Source organism: Delphinapterus leucas, chromosome 9 (genome assembly GCF_059928025.1).
Source record: "Delphinapterus leucas isolate spDelLeu-1000000601 "Yukka" chromosome 9, BTC_Dleu_Yukka2, whole genome shotgun sequence".
In the NCBI taxonomy this organism is placed as follows: Eukaryota; Metazoa; Chordata; class Mammalia; order Artiodactyla; family Monodontidae; genus Delphinapterus; species Delphinapterus leucas.
In genome coordinates, this window is record NC_143137.1 from 10,807,575 (window position 1) to 10,823,383 (window position 15,809).

Here is a 15,809-nt window from a genome sequence, read left to right on the forward strand (position 1 = left end):
TTTATACACTGTCTAGAAAAACAGAAAGAGAACACTGGATTATATTAGGCAACTTGTTACTTAGAATTTTTAAGAGTTTAATCACGTGACATTCTTGCTGAAGAAATTGTTACTCGTCAGCTGTCATTTGATAATTTAAAGAAAACTTTTTAGTTTGAAAAGCAGAAATGTTTTTAGAAGTCTGGTAAATAAAACTGAAGTAGTAATCTACCATAGTATGCTTTATACAATAAAGAGGAAAGTGGGAAATGGTTACTTTGTGATAACATCTCTACAGAGTAAAAAGACAATTTTCATACCTGTGTCAAGGAACGTAGATCATTTAGATTTCAATCGGCTTTATGCAACTATTCCCTTTCTTAGCAAATTTGAGAACAAGTTTGGGCTAATTTTAGATCTCTATCTTTGCTTATTCAGAGTATAAGTCATTTTGCTTTATCCCTGCTGTGCCCTTAATCTGGCAGCCAGCTTCTTATTACAGCGTTCTGGTCAATTCAGTTTAATAAAAGATTATGGAACCTCATTATTAAAAGTGTAATGTATTCAATTTTTTTAAGACTCTTGAGTATATCTCCCTAAATATTTTTAAATGTATGCTAACATACAGGAAGAAAGGCTACTTCAGCAATGGATAGGGGAAAATAAAGTGTGTGGGAGCTAGAATTTTAATACCCCATAAAGCTCTTATTATCATTGCTTATTTTTAAAAAAAGTATCAATTTTCTAATGTGATGGGATAATAAATTGTACTTCATCTTTTCAGAGCCAACTTGAAAGGTGGTCTTTGACATCTTCTTGCCTCCTTCTCTTTACCCTTGATTGACACCTGTTTCCCCTCCCAGAAGTGTCCCTTTCTTTCATACTGTCCTTTAGCTCCTTAGTCCTCAGTTGGGTGAACCACTTCCAGTCTCAACCCTGCTTCACACTCCAAAATTGTCTTAACTTTCTTTTCCCTTCCTCTCCAGTGAAAGTCATCTTTTCCTTAATGAAATTGATCTGTTTGTGATTAAGAAGGAAGTACGGCAAGTAAGTTAATTCACAGTAAGAAATTCATGATGAATTACCTTTCCTACTGTTACTTATATTTTAAAAGAAGAAATTTTTTTTCACCCTCATACACCAGTAGGAATATTCATATTTACAGCCTGCCTGGAAAGGCAGGAAACTCTGGCAACATCTACCAAGGGTTGTAAAAAATTGTTCTCATAATTTCCCCAGTAATTTCATTTTAAGAATTCAATTCTAAGAAAATAACCAGAAATAAACACTTGTATACAGAGATGTTGATCAGAATGATATGTTTAATAGCCAAAAAAAGTGAATTATGTCATGAATATAAATGATAAATATAGTGACAGTATAATGAGTTGGGAAAGCAGAAAAAAGGGATGAGAAGGATAGCCAAGCACTCACTGCCCACTTCAGATGTCTGTGGGTGCTCTGAGGGTCCCAAGCCTTGGGCTACAACAGAATCAGCGTGGAGTCAGGCAGGGGTCATGTCTGTCTAAAAGCTAAAGGATTTTCAGGGATTTAAAATGGGAGAAAAGCAACTAAATAAAGGTTCAGTATAAATTATAAAGGTGTTTTTCTGCTTAAACCTTGCAAAATACCCAAAGTTTAATAAAGCAGGGTTGAGTACAAAGCATTGGTAGGTTACGAGTATGGGCTTCAGATGACATACTATGTCCTAAATCAGCTGTGTGACTTTGGGCAGGTTATTTAATCTCTCTAAACTTCAGTTTACACATCTTAAAATGTGATAATTACATTAACCTTATAAGATTGTCTTAGAGATTCAAGAACATAATTCATATAAAGTGACTCATATCTCATATAACAAGATGTGTACTCAAATGTTACTTTTTATTATCGTTATTGATTTAGCGAGGAAGATAGTTAATTATCAACAGATCACAATGTTAAGATTCTAATTTTAAGATAACTTTTGAGGTTATCTGATTTTTCAGAGAATTAAGTTATATGTTGTTAGGAAAATAATCAGTTTGTTGAAAAGCATTTTAGATTTTGTAGCTACAGACATATTTAATTCTGTTAGGTGAGAAGCTATATGCACGTCACTCCAAGTAAATGTTCAGAGTTGGTGTGCATGGTACCTACAAGGAAATAACACTTCTAAACTTTTAACCTTATAAACACAGTCCATAAAGTTACAGTAGAAGTCTCAGAGCCCCAAAAACTTTTTGCAGGATAATTTTCGTAAGTCCTTTCTTGTCCTGGCTAGATGGATAGGCACTAAATGACTTATCCTAAAATGAATAAGCTAATAGCAAGTTTGGGAATGCTTTCACTGGACTTGCCTCTTGTTTTAAGGAGGCCAAGTCTCTCTCTGGATAGAGTGCATGAAATAACAATTGATATGTTGTTATAATTTTTTTTCCAAAGGATTTGTTTCCTTTCTAATTAAGGGGTTTTAAAGGAGTTAGCATAATATAACCTGATAGGTTTTACGTGTGTTAAATATAAAAACTCATTAACCTATTTTAGTTGAATTATTGGCAAACGGTAAAATTAATTGAGAATGACAGTCTAACGGCTTTTGCATTGATCTTTTGAAATTAGGTTCATTAATGACACTCATTGTCTTGTAATAATTTCTTACAAGTTGTCAGTGAATTCAAAAATAGTTTTATAAGCCTCCACACAAGGTTCTATGGGGAATATTAGCAATATTTCGCTTACTCTAGTGACCTTTGACGCGAGGTGGTGTGACTGTAGCATCGACGTTTCTAGAGATTGTTCGGAAGTGCCAAGGTGAGAATTTGCTTTGTGTTCGTCTCTGTGCCCGGTGCTTTCTGGGCATTATACAGGGCATCTCAACGGCACTGTTAGTTTGCCTGCTAGGTCCGTTACAGATAAGGAAAAGGGAGTTCGCAGAGATTTTTTTAAAGGCCGGTAACTTTTCCCTCATATTAAATTCCTCAAACATGTACAGAGTTTGGTGGTTAAAATCACAAAAACTATTTGTGGGCTTGGAACGGGGATTGGTTGATAAACTACAGCCCACAGGCCAAATCTCGTCCGCTGTCTGCTTTTGTATAGCTGGCAACCTAAGAATGGTTTTTACTGTATTAAATGGTTGGGAAAAAAATCAAAAGAATAATAATATTTCATAACGTGAAATTCACATTTCAGTTTTTGTGGAACACAGCCATTCCTACTCATTTTTTTTTGTCTGTAGATGTTTCCATGATACAAAGGGAGAGCTGAGTAGTTGGGACAGAGGCCCTTTGGCCCGCAAAGCCTAAAAGAATTACTATCTGGCCCTTTACAGAAAAACTTTGCTGATGCCGGGTCTAGAGTGGTAATTTATCTCAGGCTTTTATAAATGACTTTATTCATTATTGAATGCTTACTACTTGCTGTGTCCTGTGTTGGGTTCTTGTATGCAGATGCAATAATGAGCAAAGGGACATAGTGGGTACCTTCATGGAGCTTACAGCTTAAAGCTAATATTTTGATTAATATTTTAATAGTCATAAGGTAGATGTAATAATAGTTATTTGGTCATTAATAAAATATTGTAATATTTGTAAGGTAGACTATTAATAATTTAACTAATAATAAAATTATTTGGTTAACTAAGCTAATAATGAAGTTATTTGGTTAATCTGAGTATTTACCATAACCCTTACTTGAACGTTTTTTCTTTTTAAAATATACCACACTGAACATAAACCTTTGCTCTTTAGATGACTTGTGATTTTACTGAGATTAGGATATATATCATGAGAATATATTTTTGTGTTTGTTATAGCTATAGATGCCGGCACTATTGGAAATTAATTTGAACTATTACCATTCCAGGACATGTTCTGAAAACTGTTTATTGCTAAATTTTACTAAGTTCCTGATATCAGTTTGTTTCCTTGTCGTTTTTCTTTCTATTGAGAAATAATGACTCATTAAAAAAATACTGTGAATTATTTATGTAGTACTTTATACTGCTATATTTGTTAAGCCTCAATGGTACATTTGTATTTCACTTTACCTGATTGGATGTTCACTTTGTTAACATTAATGTATTGTTGAATTTTAGTTTATATAATTGCATATGAAGCACTAATATTTGTCACCATTTTAAGAATCTGTATTAATCATACTTTAAAATAAGTGTTACATAGTTTCCTAATGGCAGCAGGTAGCATAATGCCTGAAAAAATAACGTCATTGTTGCTTTTCTGAGTTAGACTCATAGTCTGATTTATCCACATTAATATTTCAGAGAAACGTAGCATTAGTCCCATGAGGAGAGAAATGGTTTTAATCCATCCATCATTTATCTATCCATCAAACTTCTGTAGACTGCTTGGTATGTGCTGGTATTGTCTTAGCAACTGAAACGCAGTGGTCAGTTTCCCTGTGCTCAAGGAACAGTGAGTCTTCTCTTGCCGAAGATCCTGTGGTTCCAAAGCCATAGGCAAGGATTTGCCAGACGTGAATTTTTGCCTGTGTGTGTGCGTGCGCGCGCGTGCGCGTGCAATTTGTTCCACTTTGGTTAATTTGCTCCGTTAGTTAATTTGGTTAATTTGCTTTCTCATCCTTGAAAACTCTTTGAATGGCAACTTTATATACTAGATTATATTTAACTTTCACTTACTCAGCTGTTTGTCAGAGACCTTGCATTGTTTTATTCCTGAATTAAGAAGTCGGAAGTCCCCTCGTGCTCTGGTTTTTCATACCTTTGCTTCTGTAAGACATTGGAGAGAAAGGTGTCATTTCAAAAATATCGTTTCTTGCACCACCTCAGTTCACTAGTGCCAACAAGCTGGCACTTTTGTGGCACTCTATTTATAAATATTTTTCAGTGTTTTTCACTAGTTATCTGTTGTAGAAAAGGCAAAGAACTTACAAATTCACTTCATTTTGTCCAAAAGGTAATCCAAGAGACATATTTACACAGGCATCTCTCTTCCTGCTTCTTTTTACATGAGGAAAAAAGGGTGCTGTAAAGGAATTTTATAGGACATCTAACTTGATTTTACTTAAAATGTAGTTTATCATTAGGTCAGTATTAGTTTTTCTGTCGTGTGGGTAAACTTAGGAAGTCTGCTCGAAGAAACTCAAAGTTTTTTAGAAATAGTTTAATTTCAGGTAATTTCACTGTGAATATATTTTATAATACTTGTACCTGAGTCCTTATGCTAATCTTGAATGTCATCACAGCAGTGATTTTTAAGGACCATTAATGTAGCATAATCTGTACTTTTTTGGGTAAAATGGTTGTCGTAATCAGATCGTTATTGTGATAGTCTAACATCATTGCTGAGATATCCTGTTATGTGAAATAATAAAGATAATGAGAATGATTCTAATGATCAAGGTATAATACAGGCATGACAGGATATGTCTGATACTTTACTTTTATAGCTCTTGATCTTGTTCCGAGGCTGACATCATTACTTATTCCTACCTTTTATCTTATTTAACACAGGGATGTGAAATTATTTCAACTCCTGATCAGTACCATACTGACTTTACCAAGTGCCTTGAAGTGCTCCAAAATAAGATAGAAGAAAAAGGCCTACAGGTAAGATAGGCGCCTATTTGGTGAAGAGTCTCATACCAAGGATGTGAACAATCCTGTTTTTACTTATCTGAAATCATTATTTGCTTTTGTGCTGCTTATCTGGATTCCCTTGTCAGGTTTTTCCAGTATATGAATAAATCTGCACTTAGTTGTCAAAACATTAACGTGTGCACTTGAATCAGAGGTCACAGATTCCAGAACCTTACTGTGATGAGGTCCCCAAATGGGTGAAGTGGACCTTGTACAAAGCAAACAAAACTGGCAGCTCATTCTCAGCCTAAAGGGAGTAGCTGCTTTCTATCTCAGGTTGGTTGCTGCTCTGAAGAGCTGTGTGTGTTTGTGTTTGTGTGTTTATATATGATGTAGGCAAGACAAACAAGGAAATATGGCCTAGATTTGGCCAACATTGCAAACTCTTATATAAACAAATAAAATATTACTATTTTTTTAAATGAGAAAAGAGTCTGCTGCTTTGTACATGTGGACTCTTTAAGGTGTTCAGTAGTGATTTTCACCTAGCACCCAAGTGTATAATCACATCAATTAGCTAATGCACAAATTTGTATGTTTTTATATTAGACAATTTTTTTGGATACTTGTTGAAATGATATGCAAACTTTTTAAAGTCTGTATTCCATGAAGATCCATGAAATTAAACCTGAAGCAGTGAATGACAATTGACCATTATTTTCCTGGGAAGGGCAGGAAGGTAAGCTGAGATCCATGATCCAATGTGTCATTTTTAAACTAAGAAAACTAGGAAAACACCTTTGTACGTTAGGATGGTTTTCACAGTACAAGTAACAGGAGACGTGTTTCAGCCTTTCCTCAGTAATCGAACGGGGTAGGGCCGACTTCAGACACAGAGCAGTCAGATCTCATGTCTGCTTCTTCCATTGTCTTGGCTCTGCTGTGTAAGCTTTCTCTTCAGTCTGGTTTCCCTGACTGTCTGCAATGGCTGCTTATAGCAATTGTTTTTACATTGTTACGTCTAGAGGGATTGAGGGGCAGGGTCATCACTTCCCACCGTCATGAGACCTAAGTCCTGAAATCTCTCCGTTAACCACCACTTGGTTTTGGCGAAGGATGATGAGAATAACCTGATTGTCTTGGACTGGAGCAGGGAGTGGGGGGTCGATCCACATGTCTCATACAGTCCAACTACATGCCTAATACATGTGTGGCGGGATGGCATAGGCAGTGGAGATGCACCCCTAATAAAAACTTACTCCTTCGCAGAAGTTATGAAAGATTTATTCTAATGTATATTATTAAGTTGAGGCAGTAGATCCTTTTCTCCCTTTGAAGGAAAGCCTTGTTAACTATTATAATTGACAAGTAGCTCACTCTGCAAACTCAATAAATGTAATTGAACGAACATTTCTCATCTCCGTTGTAGCTTGAGCTGTACCTAATGTGCTACTTCCAGCAATCAATTGTGGTAATAATATATTTGTTTAAGGAAACAGAAGACAACCTATTGAGAGTTATCTGCTTCATCCCGACATAGCTGATGTTGAGTTTCTTAGAAAAAAATTGTAAATCTTCACAACTGTTTCAATTTTCCTAGTACTTCCACTGAGTGTATTGAAAGCTGGGAATGAAATTCTTTGAGTGTCATTTGTTGTGTCAAATTGATAGTATCTCTAATACAGTATTCAGTCATTGAATCTCAAAACAAACCATCGTATCTCAAACTCAACAAGGCCAAAATCCAGAGAGAGCGTCAAACTGGGGGAAGAGGATAATCAGGTGTATATAATCTGTGAAACAAATTGGACAAAGTCTTGGCTGAGCCAGTGGAGGCCTGGAGCGAGAGGACCTATTAGAGGACTCCTGCATTGGGCAGAAAGGGCCTCACACTCCTGCTCCCACCGTGCTTAGTCATAGGCTGGAGGCTGCCAGGGATGTGCATGGCCCTGGTGGCAGGCTGTGCTGTGTCATGAAGGGGTTGCCGCTGGGCCGGGATAGCCAGCTGCCCTCCTCTCAGCCCAGTAGTGAGGTCTTTGTGGAGAGAATGGGAGCTGGGCACCTCCATGGTTGGCATGTTTTGGGTCCAGTGCATTCTCCAGCCTCATCTTGAGCCCCCTTTCTCCTTGTTCCCAAAATATGCCAGATTCCCTCCTCTCCTTTGCCTTAAGGTGTTTTTTGTATATATGTTGCCCCCTCTCTCTAGAATGTTGTGAATATATTTTGATTTTTCTTTTTTTTTTGTATTTTTCCTTGTCTTTGCCAAGGCCATGATGGCAGAGTATGCCTGACGTCCTCAAGGGGGTCTTTCCTCCACCCTAGCTCTGGATTAGGCTCTGCGGCTCTACATTTCTATGCCTCCCTCTTTTCTCCTTTACGATACTCTGAACACTGCTAATAATTGTGTTAATTGTGTATATCTAATTGTTTGCTTAAGGCCTTTCTTCCCAGCTTGACTGTGTAGCCCATTAGGCTGGGATCAGGTCTGTCTTGTTCACGACTGTACGGTAGCACTGTGCGTATAAGAGATGCTCGGGGAACTTACAGGAGAGCAGGAGATGATGCAGTTAGGGGAGAGGTTTTTTAGAGAAGGCTGAGACTTGAGAAACAAATAGAAGTTAGATGGCAAAGGGGAGAAGATGGTGGCCAAGTATGGCAGTCCACAGGGAAGATGGCTAACACTTCAGTGAACCAACAGCAGATGGTTTGAAGAGCTTTATGACAGAGAACAGTGTGGTTACTTGGTGTTTGAAGAAGCATGGTTAGGTCAACTGAATTCATTACTAACAAAACCATCCAGATTAGCTCTTGTTCAGACTGAAAAAGATGGTTATGTTAAATCTGAGGACTATCTGTGAGCTTCCACCTGACTTTATGTTTAACCTGGGAGCACAACATTGTCTTTGGTTTAACATAATAGCAGGAGAAAAGCAAGATTAGAAAGATTGGAAAGGAAAATCATAAAAGATTCCCCTCCACACATTCTCCTACCCTCAAGTGGGATCATCATGAGGGCTTCTACAAATTTCTTCCTGAAATACACATAAACTATGTCAGAAAATCCTTTATACTTCTCTACCTAATAAATCTTACAAAATTATCATACATTTCTTGTTTTCCACTTATTAAATTATAAACATGAATTTGTATTCAAAGTGTCTATATTTTTTAGTAAGATCTTTTTAGCATATACTTTAAAACATTAACTCTAGTATAAATGAATTAAAGTAGTATTTAATATGTTAAGGAACCATACTGTGTAACATATTAGAACTTTATAGAATTTGGATTAGGGTCTGTCATTATCCTAAAGGAGTTAACTGTCTAGAATATGAGGTTAATTATAAAAGAAAAGATTTCCCTAAATTACCTTATTTATTATTTATCTGTTTTAAACCTGTTCCTCCTCTACTTTTAATTCCTCTGCAAAAAGGTTCTGATACATGTGACTTTTTAATGCTTTGCTTTTATGTTGCCACATTGTTTATCTGTGACTGAGTCATGAATAATAAATTTATCAGGATGCCATCCGATATGACTGAATCTTCAAAGAGCACATATATATTCTGATGCTGTAATACATGTTTGCGATCTAAACCCTGGAATTCAGTGGAAAACATTAAAAGCTATTGCTCCAAATTTCAAAAAATGTAAGATGTACATTGTTTAGGATGAAGCAGGAAGAAATCTAGATTATAAGGCCCTAAGAATAACAGGTCTCCTAAAATACAGATTAGGGTATTTCCTAGAATTATATGGCAATAGAATCAGTTACTTCAGTTTCTGATGTTTTAAACAGACTTTATGTTGGGCAAAATTTGGGCAGAAAAGTTGATGTTAATTTCAAACTGTATATTGTATAGATTTAAACTCATACTAGTTTTATTTGCTAAAACCTCAATACATTTTAGCCCATTTATACTGTGTTATTTTTTTGTAAACAGTTTTTTAATCAAATGCTGCAGGATGCTGAGTATTATATAAATAAGAGCAAATGTGTAAGTTTTATACACACAAATATTAATGACTACAAATTAAATATCACATAAAGACTGTAGGACTGATCAGTTAACCCAAGAGGACAGAGTAGAAAGACCTCCTCTCGGGCACACCAAAATTACAACTATTTACAGAACAACTATCAGAGAAATAGATTGAAACCTACCAGAAAAGATCTTATACAATAAAGCCATAAAGAAGGAACCATAACAAGATGGGTAGGAGGGGCGGAGTCATGGTATAGTCAAGACTCTTACCCCCAGGTGGGCGACCCACAAATGGGAGAATAATTACAACTACAGAGGTTCTCCCCAAGGAGCAAGGGGTCTGAGCCCCACATCGGGCTCTCTATCCCGGGGATCCTGTGCCCAGAAGATGAGCCCTCAGGATTTTTGGCTTCAACAGCCAGTGGGGCTTACTTTCAGGAGACCAAAAGGACCAAGTGGGGAGATAGAGACTCCATTCTTAAAGGCACCCAGGGGAGAAGTAGTCATTTGAAAGGTGTCTGGGTCAGACCTACCTGCTGATCTTGGAGAGTTTTAGACTATTGATATCTACTGATTATCAGTATTGGACATGATTGGTTTGTAATGGACTAATGACTTTTCTGTGTTCATACTAAGTATCTGTTGCTGCTCATCAAATTTAAGACTGGCTGTATCTGATTGGGCTAATTACTTTATCAATATAATAAGGTATCCCTAGGGTTGCTGGAAGAACTATGATAGTACTGTGAGAAGTATTTTCCAAGGTACTCTGATGTCTTCAATACAGTCCGCTCTGATGAGCTGGTATCTTTGGCAAGATTCCAGTCTTATCTAAAGCAAAACGTAATAAATCTGTCGTGTGTGTACACGTGTGCTCTGGAAAGGAATAAATACTATCTTTACATTAGAGAAACCTAGCAGATACCACCTTAATCAAGGAATCATAATTAACATCATCAGTGATAATTCATGTTAGTAGTACACGCCCCTCTCTCTAGGTACAGGGTGAGAAGGGCACTTGCGGTGTACTTCCCTAAAACCCGTAATCTCAGTTTAATCTTTGAAAAAAATCAGAGAAACCCAAATTGAAGATCATTCTACAAAATACCTGATTGCTATTTTCAAGGTCATGAAAGACAAGGAAAGACTTGAGAAACGGTCACAGAGCAGAGGAGATGAGAGAGACATGAAAACGAAATGCAGTGGGGTGAAATGTGAATAAAGTCCAGAGTTTCATTAATAGTTGTGCCCCAGTGTCAATCTTAGTTGTGACAAATGTGCCATGTTTATATAAGATGTTAACATCACTGCGAGCTGGGTGAAGTGTGTACTCCCTGAAGTATCTTCACGACTTTTTACTAAATCTCAAGTTATTTCAAAATAAAACATTTATTTGAAAAAGTATGTTCAGTGTTGCAAATATGCTCTAACAGTGGAATGGTGTCATCTTTGTGTGCCATGACTTATGGTAATATAGAATAAGAAGCAAGTACTACAATCAATAACTTTTTGTGGACTCTCTCAATTTTAAAATGTTTCCTCAAAAAGTTTCAAGCTGTAAGACTCTGCTGCATGTTTCGGCAACTATTGTACATGAAAACTATGCCTGCTTGAAAATCTTCACTAGAAATTTGATGGTGTTTAAACTACATGACAGGCCAGATCCTCTCAACTTTCACAGCTTCCCTAGAGATCAGAGTATGGTCGGACTCAGTCAAGGATCTGATTTTACCAGGGCTGGGTCTAGAAGAAGTAACCCTGTTTATTCCTGCATTCCCTCCCGACCTGTCACAGTCCTGTGGTCTCCATCCCTACCTCCATTTTCTCCCTGGCTCTTCTTATATTGATATTCTGTCATACCTGCCTTTTACTTTTATCTTGTTTCCCCGGGCTTCAGTTATCATTCTGTGCCATTAACTCTATATCTTATATCTCTAATCCTGAACTCCAAAGCCCTATTTCTAACCACTAACTGGAAGGCCAGAGGAACTTCATTGCAGTGTAAACCAAAATTCATCATCTTTCTCACAAAATCTCATTTTCTTTCTTTTCTGTCTCATTCAATGGCACTACCATCCATCCACCTGGCAGAAACCTGAGAGTAACCTTATATTTTACTATCCCTGTACCATCCCTCAGTGGCTGGTCACAGTTGCTTTAATTCTACAAGTATCTCCTGTGCCCACTTTGTTCTTTCCAATCTTACTGGTACTATCTTAGTTCAGACCTTTATCATTTCTTACCCGGGTTATTTTACTAACCTTCTGTTTGCCCCCTTCACTCCATTCCCTTACTAAAATTTATATCCTCTATCTTAAATGGACATCTGCTTTAAGTCTTTTCTTTTCTCCCAGTTACTTATTCAATAAATACCTGTTCAATGAATAAATTTATTTCCAATAACATCAAGGCAGATTCCAAAGGATATCCTGGCAAACCTTAGCTGGCATGTATCCTCTGTGAAAGAATCTTCTTAGCATTTCCTACTAATTCTCCCACGACACGTGTGTCATGTGTCCCCATTCCTTACATTGCTTGCTGTCTGTACCAATTGTAGGAATGAATATGCTTATTATGAAAAGAATTAGTCTCCAACACATTGTAATTAGAGGTTAGGTGCTCAGATGCTTGGGTTATGCTGCCATTCTCTCAACTGCATGACTACAGAAAGCTCTTTAACTTCTTTAAGACTCATCTTTCTCATCTGGAAAGTCAGAATAATAATCTACACGTACCAGCGAGTTATGAGGCAAAGCATTTACTGCAGTGCCTGCCACACATAAAGTCCTTCATGAAAATATAATAGTAGCAGTGGTGGTATTAATAGTCATATATTTTTGTGCACCTTAGCTCTTGTGATCTCATAACATTTATATAATTTCCTTTGCATAATATATTTATATATTTACAGAAAATAAATATAAGTTTTAAATAAAATATAAAATACTGTATTTTATAGATATATTTTATAAAATATATTTATATATTCTTTTTTATAAATTTTTATTTATTTATTTATTTATGGCTGTGTTGGGTCTTTGTTGCTGCGCACGGGCTTTCTCTAGTAGCGGTGAGCGGGGGCTACTCTTCATTGCAGTGTGCCGGCTTCTCACTGCGGTGGCTACTCTTGTTGCAGAGCACAGGCTCTAGGCGTGTGGGCTTCAGTAGCTGCGGCACGCAGGCTCAGTAGTTGTGGTTCACGGGCTCTAGAGCGCAGGCTCAGTAGTTGTGGCGCACGGGCTTAGTTGCTCCGTGGCATGTGGAATCTTCCCGGACCAGGGCTTGAACCCGTGTCCCCTGCATTAGCAGGCGGATTCTTAACCACTGCACCACCAGGGAAGCCCAATATATTTATATATTCTATTTAATTTTATAAAATATATGTAATATAGTTGTATATGATATTTATTTTATAAAGCATATACCTTAATATATTTATTTTATAAAAATTATAAATATAAATAAGATCTATTATAAAATATATATAGTGATCTTTTACTTTTATAATAAATTTCATGGACCAATATGATATTTGAATTAGATAATGTTTTTAGGAATCAGACTAATTAAAGTTTATAGCCCAGTTTCATGGACTCATCATTTCCTTTTTTTTTAAGTGAAAATAGTTTTTTTTTAATTGAGGTATAATTGACGTACATTACTTTCAGGTGTACAGCATAATGATTCAATATTTGTCTAAATTGTGAAATCATCACCACAATAAGTCTAGTTAACATTCTAGCATTGTTTCTTTTGGACATATTCTAATTTTACAAGATTTCTTTTAATATCAGACACTTGAATTAAACAGAGGGCTCCTCCCATGTTGCTGCGTTTCCTAGGGGAGGTCTTCAATGTCCCCTTTTCCCAGGGAACCAGTGAGAATGGGATCTATATGTTTAGTGATCCCTCAGCAGGGCGAATTGCACAGCCCCGCTGACCATTGTGTGCCTCGTGCCTGGATGGAGAGAGAAGAGGAGAGATGTGCTCCGGCTTCCCCCATGCTACGGGGGACCTTGTGTGCCTTGTGCTCACTGAGGGATGTGTTACCCAAGGAAAGTCATAAGTTCACTTCAGTGTTCCAAAGGCAGACTTTCTCCCCTTAGGTATACTGTGGAAGCTACTGGGGATCATCTTCCGATCAGCTTAACAAACTTTTACGTATGTGTCTGTTAAGACATTATGCTAGGATTTGGTGACCAAATGCATGGCCTCAAATAGACTCCAGTCTAAAAGAGGAAACAGATAAATGAGTAACCAGAGAATAATTCAGACTATCATAGATGCTGTGACTTGCCTTTTCAGGATAGATTCAACTTCTTAAAAAACGGATTGTTTAGGGGCTTCCCTGGTGGCGCAGTGGTTGAGAGTCCGCCTGCCGATGCAGGGGACACGGGTTCGTGCCCCGGTCCGGGAGGATCCCGCGTGCCGCGGAGTGGCTGGGCCCGTGAGCCATGGCCGCTGCGCCTGCGCGTCCGGAGCCTGTGCTCCGCAACGGGAGAGGCCGCAACAGTGAGAGGCCCGCGTACCGCAAAAAAAAAAAAAACAAAAAAAAAACGGGGCAGTGCATACTCAGAAACCATAGTGTTAATGACCAAGTGTGAAATTTGCAATCAAAATGTCTATTCTCCCAGAAGTTGGAAAGGGGATAATTAACATAAACTATTATTGCACCAGATTGTAAAATCTAAGAATTGCACTACAGTAAGCCTGATAGCCACCTGTTATAAACTGGTCAATAAAAACTGAAGAGAGTTTTATACCACTAAACTTTGGGAAAATAATGCGCCCGAAGTACTATAAATAGCCAAATCCAATCCATCCAGACATGGAAGCCAAGAGTTTCATTTATCATTTTAGACAAGAATATGCAGCTATGACTTATTTTATGGCTGAAGCAAAAGCAAGAAATATCGTTTGGAGAAAACAAATCATGATGATGCAAGATAGGGTAATAGCTATTAAAAAATGATCACAAGTACAGAAGTACTCATATTCTGGGAACAAAGCGTCTCTTACCAAAAGTCAGTCAGTTGGCAGAGGTTTTGAAAATTGTCTATTTTCAACTTGCTCAGTGGTGGGAATGAAAGAGGATGAATGAGGGATGAAAGAGGATGTGGGTTTCAGGTTCTGGTACCTCATAAGCCATTTTTCACAGAATGGGAGGAATGAGTGCTTAGTGCTCTTCCAAATATTCAACTTTAGAAGGGCATCATGTATGTTATAGAAATTTTAGCCAGAGTGAAAAATATCTGGTACTTTTTGAATAGGATGATCAGGAATGCAGATTTGAATTTTTTTCATTCATCTACCAAGCAATCATTGAGCTTCGAATGGACGACATTTACACAAACTGTAATATCCTTTCACACTCTACCTCCAAATAGCTAATGGTTTCTGAATGTGATATAGGTCATACTTTGAGTTTTAATTTTGCACTAAATACCAGCTGTGTTGACGATGCTGTGCTAGGTATTTTGGGATTTCTAAACCACAAATAATACATCTTTCCATTTCTTAAGACCCCCAGTGGTATGAGAGGTTTGGAGACCATAATTACCTCCAGTAGATCTATAATACCCATGCTATTTATACAGACCATGATTTTATGTAACTTTTACTTACTCTTAAATATATTCCTGACTCTTCAAAGAATTTAATTTTCAGCAGAGATAATAGAATAAAATCATGTTAAAAAAAACACAAGTATGTGTTTTATTCTATTCAACTCTCCTTGACACTCACTTTCTGATATAGAGAAATGTAAATACATGCAAATTTGCTCTTGCCATCACTTTGTGTATTTACATGGAAGGAAAAATAACACATTTTCATATATATATAATATATTATATATATTATATATATATATATCACATTCTGCTTTTTGTTTATATGGAAAAAATGTCCCATATCCAGGGGTCTCATTGATATGATTTCAGAAGCAATAGGCCAGTTAATCATGGAAATATTAGTACTCAGGACAGACCTGTGAGGAAAGACAACACTGCTATTACAACCAGGCTTGAAATATTTAACTAAAAAATGCAAAGCCTAGGGTAAATCAAAAAAGCATTTCATCATTCTGGGAATGAACTCAGTCATTGTCCTGTACTCTGTCATGACCAGGGCATCTGAAATTAAAGTGTTTTTGGGGATTCCAGACAGCAATATGAAAAAGCAAAGAAAAACTCACTGTGTGTGGTAAGATTTCTAAGGAGTAGAACTGGTCACAGCAGTCATCAGTGCTAGAAAGATTGCTGGGGTCACATAGGAAGGATCTTTAATCTCTAGGTAAAGAATTT

General features: G+C 37.0%; 1 protein-coding gene across 4 annotated transcripts in view; it reads left to right on the top strand.

Annotated features, from left to right (window-relative positions):
- Positions 1–15,809, top strand: part of TPK1 (thiamin pyrophosphokinase 1) — a 337,285-nt gene that overhangs the window by 162,742 nt on the left and 158,734 nt on the right. For all 4 annotated transcript variants that reach the window (XR_002645264.3, XM_089917262.1, XM_022578789.3 and 1 more), the window contains one exon: positions 5,453–5,548. Coding sequence is in view for 3 of the 4 variants with exons in the window: in XM_089917262.1 (XP_089773388.1) it covers positions 5,453–5,548 (96 nt within the window). In the remaining variant the exon portion in view is untranslated. The remainder of the gene's footprint in view (positions 1–5,452; positions 5,549–15,809) is intronic.